This window comes from Muntiacus reevesi, chromosome 4 (genome assembly GCF_963930625.1).
Source record: "Muntiacus reevesi chromosome 4, mMunRee1.1, whole genome shotgun sequence".
Classification (NCBI taxonomy): Eukaryota; Metazoa; Chordata; class Mammalia; order Artiodactyla; family Cervidae; genus Muntiacus; species Muntiacus reevesi.
The window spans coordinates 75,896,165-75,908,679 of record NC_089252.1 but is presented as its reverse complement, the minus strand read 5'-3'; the positions used below and the strand labels follow the sequence as shown (position 1 = coordinate 75,908,679).

Below are 12,515 nucleotides of genomic sequence, written 5' to 3'. Positions count from 1 at the left end.
CGCCCAGAAAGGAATTAGCCATCCCCTTTGGACCCCCTCACAAATCTGCCTTCTGGAGTAGAAATGGACCTCAGGGAACATGCTGGTTTCATACAGCCAAAGATCTATATAATAGTATAGGTTTGAACAGAGATGAGACCAGAGAGGGGATGTGACAATAATTAGCTATACAAGTTCTCCAGCAAAATAACAGAAGAGAACATTTTTTTTTTTTTGGCCACACAGCATGTGGAATTTTAGTTCCCCCACCAGCGTTTGAACCTGCATCTCTTGCATTGGAAGTGTGGAGTCTTAACCATTGGACTGCCAGGGAAATCCCAGAAGGACAATTTCTAACGGCTAGAGCGCTACTTTTTTGTAGAGTTGGCCCTCCATATCTGTGGGTTCTGCATCATGTATTTAACCCAATACAGATAAAAAATATTAAAAATGAAAAAAACTTCAAAAAGTCCCAAAAAGCAAATCCTGAATTTGTCATACTGGCAACTATTTATATGTATTCTTTTCATTGCATTTACAACTATATACAAAGCATTTACATTGTATTAGGTTTTATAAGTACCCTAAAGATGATTTAAAGTATACTGGAGGATGTGCATAGGTTATATGTAATAGTTTGCCATTTTATATAAGGGACTTGAGCATCCTTTGACTCTGGTATGGTGGTGGGGGTCCTGGACCCAATCCCCTGCAGTTACTGAGGAACAACTCTATTAAGAGTATGAAAATAACAAGCTTCATCTTGTGTTTGAATCTGAAACAAGCCAGAATCACATTTTCATTCCAAAAGCATCTGTTAAAGAAAAGCAAATTGAACTGTTTTCTTCCCAATCTGAATAAAGGAAGGAAGCAAAAGAAAAAAAAATTTTAGTGATATTTATAACAAGGAAATAACAACAGATATTTATTGGAGGAATTATAACCATTTTTGGCAAGTTTTATGACTCCAGTTTTATAACATCAGAGATGAAGTCAGACAATCTAGTTTCTAAAAACAACCTAACAATATGAACATACTATTTTATTTATACTGAATGGAAAAAAATTTAGAAAGCAATTCTGTCACTTAGGATACAGAGCTGGAAATGAAATTTAGTCTTATGGGATTCATGGTCAATGAAAATCCTCAGTTACTATTTAAAGCTCTTTTTGGTTTAAATTTTCTTCTGAGTTCCTGATAAGATCTAATATAGTACACACCATCAATGAAAAATATCTCTAAGTCTAGGGAGACATTCACCTCTCTATGCAATATTCTTTATCTTTCAGATTTCCCTTTAATCAAGGCTACATAACATTTTAATTTCACACTTTTTCTCACAACTTAAAAGAGATGTACATATTTCTAGTCCACACCAAAGCAATTCTACATACAGGGTATCTGTGGTCGAAAAATACTGACTTTTCATATTCCTTGGGAATATTCATGGTACAAGTGAATAAATGTGGGTGCACAGGAAACCAGCCGATGACAGAAACAGGGATGGACAATACACAGTAGTTTAGTGATGCACATTTCAAGAGAGCTGGGGTTTTGACAGAATAGAGAAGAAATGGCGTACAGAGAGGTAAATGGGTTGGGGTAGACAAAAACTAGCAGAGGGACTGCAGAGGAAGCACTGCTGTTAGGGAACAACCCGGCTTCCATTAGAACAGGAAGTTGGGAAAAAAAACACACATTCAAACAGACCCTGAATTTCAGAGTGTATCATGAAAGGGCTTGAAAGAATGGTAAGAACTGCAAAATTAAATGCTGACTGAAACAGGTAGCTGATAGTCTTAAAAAACTTCTATCCCTCGGCCTTACTCCAGGGGCTTTTGCTGTAAGGCTCCTGGCATTGCTGGAGGGTACATGAACAAGCACGCATCCCTCCCCAGGGAGATTCTGCTGTCCTCTGGGGCCTACACGTGGAGCTGACAGTTCAGGGTGGGAGGCTGGCAGGCAACCTTCAAACAGGGTAGAGATGTTAGCTATCAGTAAGTGAAGGAGAGTGCACATGCCTGAAAGAACCAGGATAAAATGCTAAACTCCGATGTAATTGGAATATGAACCATGAGTCAAAGGAAAGACACACCAAATAATTTCTAACTGACTAGCATCTGAACATGTTGGAGGTTTCCTGTCGTTAATCAGGAGCGCTAACTCGGGAGCTTATCTCATCTCAGAAGAAATAAAAAATTAAAAAAAAAAAAAACTTCTGCAGGAAGTTGAGTGGTCAGTTCAAATTACATTGCAGAATGGGTATATGAAAGGGTATGCTGCTGCTAAGTCACTTCAGTCGTGTCCAACTCTGTGCGACCCGGTAGACAGCAGCCTACCAGGCTCCCCCGTCCCTGGGATTCTCCAGGCAAGAACACTGGAGTGGGTTGCCATTTCCTTCTCCAATGCATGAAAGGAAAAGTGAAAGTGAAGTCGCTCAGCCGTGTCCAACTCTTAGAGACCCTGTGGACTGCAGCCTACCAGGCTCCTCTGTCCGTGGGATTTTCCAGGCGAGAGTACTGGAGTGGGTTGCCATTGCCTTCTCCAATGAAAGGGTATAGAGTGCACTTATTAACATTTACTCTTGCAGTCTAAGACAGGTATCAGCCTAGAAGATTAGAAGCTACTGAGGGCTTCCTCCAGGGTCCACTATCTTGGCTTGCCTGGGTAAAAAATGTCAATTTATTCAGATCTCTGGCTTCCTTCCTAGAAGATACTTACTCTTGGAGACCACAGAGTCCTCTAATATGAAAAAGAAAGGCTACTTGAAGAAAGAATTTCAGACACTGTGTCACAGTGGTGGAAAAATGTTTTGCTCAGCAGTATCACAAGCATCAAAAACTCTGCTCAGCAATAATAAATGCTTAAAAAATACCCCCAACAGGCACACAGGAAGTTAGTTGCCTGTTTTCTTATAAAGCAGCTTTAGGAGAGCCAGGAGACATTAGTCATGGGAGTTTCCATATAAGTAATCAGCAGCTGAGAATGGCTGGCATGACAAAAGTCATGAAATATTAATTACAACCTTTCTGTGGAATTTTGAAAAGGACACATGACTGGGGAAATGATACAAGTCCCTTCCTGCTGCAATTCAGTCTAGCCACAGTCACAGGTGGTGACCTTCCCTTGTGTCCACCCAGACTCTTGGGGAAGTGCCTGCCCAAGGGTGACCAATGATACAACAATGCTACCCTCTGAACACAGCAACAGAGCCTAGAAACCGTGCTTTGAATAACTATGCAAAGAGGGACTATTATACCACAAAATTATATATAAGCCATTATCCTATCAAACAAAATAGGACAAAAACTAAACAATCTCTTTCTACCCAAATATACACTTCATACCATCCACTTCTTTTTAGCATCTTCCTTATGAAACCATGATCAACCTATAATTGTCCACATATCATCAACCACCTTTCACAGAAGTGGCTACTCAGGAGAATCCCAACTTCTTGGTCTCCCACTCACAGAACCATCATGATGGGCAGAGGCACTTTGGTAAAACACAGAAAGCATGGACTTGAAAATCTGATCTGAGTTCAAATTGTAGCTTAGACCACTTATTAGCCAGTCATCTAACCTCACTTGAGACTCCGTTTTCTTGTACAAATGGGATATCAAAACCTCAATAGTTCCTAAAACAATGTATCACTACACATGCAGAAGACAAATGGTGTCAGGCTTATGCATTCATTGTATATAAAGGAGGAGGAATGACTGAGTTAAGAATGGGGCAATTCCAAGGGTTCCCAGATTCTGAGCTGTCTTAAAAGTTTAAAATACTTATTGAAAACAGATTAAGGCGTTCTCAGAGGGCTGGACATAAAGGCTGGTCACACATTTATAGGCATTATCTCATTTAATCCTCAAAACAACCTGGTGAGGTAGGTAGTTACTCCCATTTTACAGATAAACTTACAGCTGAGGGCAGTAAAGGGACTTGTCCAAAATGGCAAGCTAGTGCATAGCAGATCTGGAATTAAAACATATATATATCTGACTCAAAAGTCTGCAATTTTAGCTACTAAAGTCTATAAAACATGTGACGGCAGTCTTCCCCTTGTTTTAGATTATGCTGACTCTCTTTAAAGGTTATGAAACTGCCATTGTTCCAATTTCATACGGGGGTATTTCTTTCTGGTTCTGTAGACATATATTGAAAAGATGGAGCCTAGATGGTTCTTTATTCTCTCTGGATCCTTCTACAGCAGTGGGAGAGAATATAGTAAATTTTTACTATTTTCTTTTAACCTAAAAGTGATTAAGAAAGTGGATTAGATATTTTGTTGATGACTATAAAGTCAGTTTATCTTAAAACTGCAAAGGCCAACAACTGGTATTTATGATGTAATACGCAGGAAACAGGCTCTAAAAGGAAGTGATTTGCTGAGGGTTCCCCTGCTAAGGGTTAGGCGACTGGCTAATAAGTGGTTTAAGCCAGAATTTGAACTCAGATCAGTATTAGTATCAGAACTAAGGTCAGTATTAGGGTAAAATCCTAGGACTTTAGAGTCTGTAACTTTCATAACACTGTTGAATGAAAATGAATATGTGCTCATTGCATTTAAAAAATACTCTACTTTTTTCTTGACTATAAAAGTGGTACATTCTCACTGTAGAAAATCTGAAAAGCATAGAAAAGTATAAAGAATAAAATAGAAATTACCTATAATCCTATTACCCAGAGATAATCACTGTTAATATTTTGGTTTGGTATTATTTAATTTCCATTTTTTCCTTTGCATAAATATTTTTTTTTTAATTTGGATATTTCATTGTTTTTTTCTTTCATTTATCTTCCATTTTATTAAAATCATTTCTTCCATGGCACTAAATATTTTTTTAAAATTTACAATGGATGCAAAGTCATCATATGCATAGACCATCATTCACTTAAAACCAATTCTGTCGAAACTCTAGTTTTCTTCCTCCAGTTATACATGATGCTGGCATGAATACCTGCTTCTGTTAATCTTTGTCTACTTCTGATTACTTTCCCTGTGTGGATACTTAAAGAATTAAGGTTGATGATACTGAAAAACTGCTTTTCCTAAAAGCAGCAATTCACTCCACTTTGTAACAATATGTTATTTATGACATTTCTTTCTCCTCATTATGCTTTCTCTGATGTTGAATAAGCTGTGAGCTGTAACGATAGGCCTTCCCACACTCACTGCACTTATAGGGTTTCTCCTTTGTGTGGGTTCTCAAATGTAGAATCACTTGAGAAGTTTGCCTGAAGGTTTTTCCACATTCATTACATTTATAGGGTTTCTCTCCAGTGTGAACTCTCTGATGATCAATAAGATTACGATTAGAAGTAAAAGCTTTCCCACACTCATTACACTTGTAAGGTTTCTCTCTACGATGAAGTCGTTGATGTTCATTAAGGGTCTTCTTTAAGATGAAAGCTTTCCCACACTCATCACATTCATAAGGCTTCTCCCCAGTGTGAATTCTCTGATGGTCCATAATCTTTGTATTAGAAACACATGTTTTCCCACACTCCTTACACTTGTAAACTTTTTTTCCTTTGTGCATTCTCTGATGTTGAGTAAGGTTTGAACTACGGCTAAAGGCTTTCCCACATTCAATACATGTGTAGGGCTTCTCACCAGTGTGAACTCTGTGATGTGAAATCAGGCCAGAACTCCGACTAAAGGCTTTCCCACACTCCTTACATTCATAGGTTTTCTCCCCACTGTGGATTCCCTGGTGCCGAATAAGGTGGGACTTACCACTGAAAGATTTCCCACATTCGCTGCATGTGTAAGGCTTCAATCCTGTGTGGATTCTCCGATGAACAACCAGGTTGGAGCTATGACTGAAGGCTTTTCCACACTCCTTACACTTATAGGGTTTCTCTCCTGTGTGGATTCGTTCATGTACTGTGAGGTTTGCACTCTGACTAAAGGCTTTCCCACACTCAGTACATACATACTGTCTCTTTACAGCCTGAATTCTCTCATTTATTGTAGGACCATCTTTTTCAGATTCTTGGTCACTCACCTCTGTGAGTGTTTTATTGTCTTGAACTGTCTTTTGTTTGAAGTTTCTTGTCTCTCTCCTCATTTTCTCTTGCTTGGAGCATCCCAGTGGCCCCTTGAATCTCTTCTTTCCCTTCAAATGTGCTTTCAAAATTTTGACTTCCTTGGTAATACTTCTCTGTGGTGCTCTCTTGAAAGTTGAGACTCTGATTTTTCAGGACTGATATTTTGGAATCAATACTTCCTCAGTCCTCTTTTCACCATCTGACAGAAGAAACAGAAGTTATACATGTCACCTGCTCTCTATACTCAACGAAGGAGAATAATCCAAGGAAAACAAGATGTGTTGGGCCACAGGATCTCACATGGAAAAGTAAGGCAGGGAGGACTAATCAAAAAGATGAGAAAAATGAGGTTAGACATACAGGCTAAGGTAAAGGCAAGGAAACTTATGGAAAGAGGAAGCTTATGGAAAGCGAGGAACTGACAGGAGCCCGACAGGAGCAGTATCAGAATGAATAATGAGTAGTATAAAAACCACCCTGGTTTCTTCCTATCTTATGCTCTGCCCCCATAATTGGAGCCATCTAACTCATAATATGGTCCCTAGAAAAAAATGCATTGAAAGATCTTTAGTTCAGTAGCTCAAATGTCTAATCTTCAGATCAGTTTGGCATTTAGTTCATGCTGACCTATTCCCCTAGCACCAGTGATATAGTGGCTAGAACAAAATAGGTGCTCAAAAATTGTTTTATAAAATAGTAACGAGGATTCCATCTTAGAGTGTGACTAAGATTTTTTGCTCTAGTATAGATACTAGGTCCCTGTCTACATCCCTCTTCTTAAGCTCTGCTGTGATGGGAGTAACACTTTTCTTCCAACATTGAAGTCTAGTCACATCATAGCCTACTGTGCAGGGGCTGGTCTATAACTGGATCCAGGTACATTGTGCAAGTTCAGTCTGTCTTCTTTTTACCAATCAGAGTCTATGGGGTGAAACTGAGAGGGTGAACTTGGGAACAGGGTTAATTAAAGCATAGAGGGGAAAACTCTGATAGGACCTTGCATGGCATAATGGTAATCTATCTAAAGATGGCAAGAGAGGGACTTCTCTGGCAGCTCAGTGGTAAAGACTCCACAATTCCAACACAGGGGGCATGGGTTTGATCCCTAGTCAGGGAACTAAGATCCCACATGCCACAAGCCTTCCTCCCCATCCAGCAAAAAAAAAAAAAAAAAAAAAGATAGCAAGAGGGTGAGAGCAGAGGGCAGCACAACTGAAAGGGGCTTATATCATGAAACCAATGTCAGGAGAAGCAGGAATTTCCCAACTGGTTTAACATCAAATTCTGAACATATAGGTAACTGTGTGTGTGTGTGTGTGTGTGTGTTAGTCGCTCAGTCATGTCTGACTCTTTGCAACCCCATGGACTGTAACCTGCCAGGCTCCTCTGTTCATGAAATTCTCCCAGCAAGAATACTGGAGTGGGTTGCCATTTCCTCCTCCAGGGGATCTTCCCAGTCAGGATCTTCCCAGGCCAGGGATTGAACCCAGGTCTCTGGCATTGCAGGCAGATGCTTTACTGTCTGAGTTACTAGGGAAACCAATATATAGATAGCTGTAGCAGACCTCAAATCTAGAGACGGTTGAGTCATAAAAGAAAACTGAAAGATGACTCCATGATACTAACACATCACTAATTCTCCTTTTACTATATTCCTTCTCAGACTTGTTCATACTCATAACGGTAGTTGTAAATATACAATACATACAATTTTGCATTCTACTTCTTCTACTTAGTTTTTCATAAGTATTTTTCATATTGCAATTAACTCCCTGGTGGCTCAGATGGTAAAGAATCTGCCTGCAATGCAGGACCCAGGTTTGATCCTTGGGTCAGGAAGATCCCCTGGAGAAGGGAATGGCTACCCACTTCAGCATTCTTGCTTGGAGAATTCCATGGACAGAGGAGTCTAGCAGGCTACAATCCATGGGGTCACAAAGAATTGGACACGACTGAGTGACTAACACTTTCACTTCCACTTCATTATTATTTTTTGACTACATAATGCACCACCAATTAAACTCAGTACAATTTACCCATAATTTTGCTAATGTCAGATGTTTCTGTTGTTCCCTGAGGTTTAACTACTATCAATAATGCTATTATGATCACTCTAGACACATAAAGTTTTCTTCTTACTGAAATATATTCCTAGGATAAAAGTTTCATAAGTGAGTTACTGGGTCAGAAGGAATGACACTGTTTTGCAGTACTGCCTACTGATTTCCAAAAAATTTGACTGGGGGCTTCCCTGGCTTAAAACTCTGGCTTCCACTGAAGGGGGTGCAGATACGATCCTTTGTCAGGGAGTTAAGATCCCACATGCCTTGCAGACAAAAAACCAAAACATAAAACAGAAGCAACATTGTAACAAATTCAATAAAGACTTAAAAGTTTGACTAACTTTCATTATCTCATAGCTTTGTGATAAACAGAGTCAGGCTCTCTGCAGGAGGGACATATCTAATGGTGAGTGCTCAAGGCCAGCAAGAAAAGAACTGTGAAGGCCAGAGTTCACATCTCAGAAGTGTATTGGTGCCACTGATATGATACACAGGCACATGTACACAGACTTGTGTACAAGACAAGGGCAGGCACAGAAAATGGTAGGAGATGAGGATACTTGGCAGGAGCCTGAGCACACTCACACCCAGCTGCTTACACCCTCCTAATCAAACAGGAGTCAGCAGGTGGAGGAAGCCAGTGAGAAGTAGTCAGGGGACTGCAGAGCAGAACAGGACAGCTAGTGAAGCTACCTCCAGAGTTCTGAGAAAGTTGATGGCTTTTTCTCAGCTTCTTTTCCATTTTTAATCTTCTCTGAAACTTTCTCTTTTCTTCATACATTTCTTAAACTAGCAATTATTGAACACTCTACCATGTACATATCTCTGTTCTGGATCTCACACAGAGCTTTTTAAAAAGCACCGTTGCAGAAAAGTGAAACTGTTTGTATGAATGAATGGATGGATGACCAGGTGGATAAGTTTATGTATTTGCTGTTATGAAGGCCTCCCATTTTGCTGGCAAATTGTCCTCTGCTAAACTGTACTACTGTTTAATTATTTTCCTTTCTACAATATTATTTATGAAAAGTAAGGAAATGACTTTAGAGGAATGGGGCTTCCCTGATAGCTCAGTTGGTAAAGAACCCGCCTGTAATGCAAGAAATCCTGGTTCAATTCCTGGGTCAAGAAGATCCACTGGAGAAGGGATAGGCTACCCACTCCACTATTCTTGGGCTTCCCTTGCGGCTCAGCTGGTAAAGAACCCACCTGCAATGTGGGAGACCTGGGTTCAATTCCTGGGTTGTGAAGATCCCCTGGAAAAGGCTACCCACTCCAGTATTCTAGCCTGGATAATTCCATGGACTGAATAGTACATGGGGTTGCAAAGAGTCAGACACAACTAAGCGACTTTCACTTAGAGGAACAGATTTTCGTAATTACTAGAATAAAGTAATTTAGAAATTCAGAATAAGACAGTGCCTTGAAGCCAGCCCCTGGACACCCCACTTCTAGGCATGGCTGATCCAATACTTCCCAGTTAGCTAGTGCAGTATCTATTTTATCCTTAAAGGCTATTATGGAAATATGTCTTGTAGCCTTCCAGAAAGGTGTGCTCAGGAAAAACATTAGTAGCCAGGTATTTACACAACTCCATATTGAATGCAAAAAAAAAAAAAAAAAGACTGTTACACATTTACTGTATCCCAAAATAATTCATATGTATAATACCAAGCCCCCAATGTGTCTATATTTGGAGATGTGACTTCTAAGGGGGTAATTAAGACTAAAGCAGGTTATAAGGGTGGGGCCCTGATCCAACAGGATTAATGTGTCCATACAAGAAGACCTACCACTTGCACTTGCACTCCTGCCCCCTCCCTACCACATGCACAAACCGAGGGAAGCCATGTGAGCACACAGTATGAAGGTAGCCATCTACAAGCCAGGAAAAGAGTCCTCATCAAAAACCAAAAATAGTCAGTAACCTTGATCTTGGACTTCTATCCTCCAGAACTGTGAGAAGATAAATGTCTACTGTTTAAGCCACCCAGTCTGTGGAATTTTGTTATGGCTGCCCAAGAAGACTAATATAAGCATGCAATATCATACCTACATTTAAGGAACTTACAATGGCATAATGGTAATACACTATTAGAACCAATCACAAATTTACAGTGCACCCAATCAGGAGATGAAGGGGTCTAGGAGATGCAGTGAATACTAGGGCTTGGGATGTTTGGGGAAGGGTGCTTTAAAAAGGCAGAAATGGGATGTCCCTGGTGGTCCAGTGATTAAGAATCCGCACTTTCACTGCAGAGGGTATGGGTTTGATCCCTGGTCAGGGAACTAAGATCCCATATGCCACACAGTACAGCCAAAATAAACAAATAAATAAATAAAAATAAAGTTTAAAAAGAAAGGCAGAACTTTGGCTGAACCTGAGGATAAGCAAGAACTGTTTTCTTAAAAGGAATCTGGCACAGGGTTGATGTACTGAAAACAATTGGGTGGTTACACTATCCCATAACTTCATGAAGGCAGGGATTTTTATACATTTTGTTCATTATTGTATTTCTAGCACAGTCCCAAGCACATACCAAGCACTCGAAATTTCTGTTGTCTTGAATGAACAAATGAAGGAATGAAACAATCAAGTTGCCTGAAGTGATACCAGCCAGAACACTGAAATTACAGGGAAAATATATGGTTACAATCTGACAATCAATGGGAAAAAAGTTCTAAACAGAAGAGTGAAATCTACCCTTAGCTCCCTTTCTATTTTCTATGTTCATTTTTCTACCTTGCTATTCTCCTCTCTTGTTACTTTCCTTCTCATCCTCACTTACCAAGAGTATAGTTTTTCAAGCAATGCCATTCATTTCCTCCAGTACCAGACCTCCCTCCACCCCCAGCACATTCATGTTTCTCTGTTTCATGAAGTGGAAAACATAAGAAAGAGGCAGTGGGGTATCCCATGAGAAGTAAATTGAGGAAATTAAAAAGAAAGTCTCTAAAACTTGCCACCTAGAAGTAGGGTAATCATATACCCTGGTTTTCCCAGAACAGTCCTGGTTTATACCTTGTATTCCAGCACCATTATTCTTTACTTTTTTTTTTACAGCATCATTATTAATAGTGCCCCCATTCATTTGGGCTTCCCTCATAGCTCAGTCAGTAAAGAATCTGCCTGCAATGCAGGAGACCTGGGTTCAATCCCTGGGTCAGGAAGATTTCCTGGAGAAGGAAATGGCAATCCACTCCAGTATTCTTGTCCACGGGAAAATCCCATGAGCAGAGGAGCCTGGCGGGCTACAGTCCATGGGGTCGCAAAAGTCGGACACGACTTAGCGACTAAACCACCACCACCACCACCATTCATTTACAAAAGTATCCCAATTTAGACAATAAATTTTATATCACCCTATCCAAAAGTGAAATTAGGAAAGAAATGCTTTAGGAAGATTAGCCCAGATGGATTAGAGTAGAAACAAATAATGGAGGAAGGAAAATGAGTTGGGAATTTAGGGATGCAGCATGGGTGACCATGAGAGGGCCTGCCACTTTCTTGGTGCTGAATGAATGTTTGCTTAATGAATACACAGATGTCTGAGATATCAAGACCCTGGTCCAGAATAATGACAGGAGAGAAAATAAGTCCAGCTATTTCCAGGAAACCATATGCATATATCAGACTGGATACAGACAGAGGATGACTAAAGGAAAGAACTCTAGATCATCAGATCCAGATCTGAATATTGAGAATGATAATATCACTAAGAAAGATGGGAAGGACTTTCCTGGCAGTCCAGAAGTGAAGATTTTGCCTTTCAATGTAGGGGGTGCGGATTCTAACTCTGGTTGGGGAGCTAAGGTCCCAAAAGCTTTGGGGCTAAAAACCAGAACATAAACAACAGAAACAATATTGTAAGAAATTCAATAAAGACTTTAAAAATGGTCCAAGTCAAAAAAAGAAAAAAAAAAGAAAGATGAGAATGTGGGGAAACTCTTTAGAAAAGAGGAAGAAAAGGAGTATGTCAGGAATACAAACTTGAGAATAAGATACAGAGGGCAGAGGAAGTCATGAGAATATAAGCTTGCTAAAAGAGAGGTTTTGGTTAAAGGGCAGGGAGGGAGAAAGAGAAATGTGCAAGGCTGTGCAGTAAGGAAGCTCAGGGTGGTTCTGGAGGACCTGAGGAAAAGGCAAGACTTATCACTAGAGCAGGGAGCACTAGTTCAAGGAGAGTTTGATCAAAAGAAAACCTAACTATTTTTCCTCTGCCCAAATAGATGGGAAATTTGCTCAGAAATTCTGGAAGAATTCCCTGACAGTAGAGATGGGGTGTTGGCTAAATGAGAACAAGGGACAGATAAGATGATAAGGACAGCACATCACTAGGGGTATCCTGGCAACTGGGCAGAAAACTACAACCTTAGGCAACCAGCAAGTGGAACAGGACCAAAGAGGCCCCACA

General features: G+C 40.1%; 1 protein-coding gene and 1 non-coding gene across 5 annotated transcripts in view; one reads left to right on the top strand and one right to left on the bottom strand.

The window, feature by feature from the left end:
* Positions 1-12,515, bottom strand: part of LOC136166620 (zinc finger protein 660) — a 55,405-nt gene that overhangs the window by 20,031 nt on the left and 22,859 nt on the right. For 2 of the 4 annotated variants that reach the window (XM_065933158.1, XM_065933159.1), the window contains one exon: positions 775-6,236. In XM_065933158.1, coding sequence (XP_065789230.1) covers positions 5,077-6,057 — 981 coding nt within the window. In that variant the 5' untranslated portion in view covers positions 6,058-6,236 and the 3' untranslated portion in view covers positions 775-5,076. Of the gene's footprint in view, positions 1-774; positions 6,237-10,640; positions 10,726-12,515 lie in introns of those variants that run through there. The other 2 variants (XM_065933157.1, XM_065933161.1) reach the window with 2 other exon arrangements.
* On the top strand, positions 1,793-1,922 carry LOC136168123 (small nucleolar RNA SNORA49). Its single transcript, XR_010663272.1, has one exon. It is a non-coding gene; the product is annotated as a small nucleolar RNA SNORA49 (small nucleolar RNA).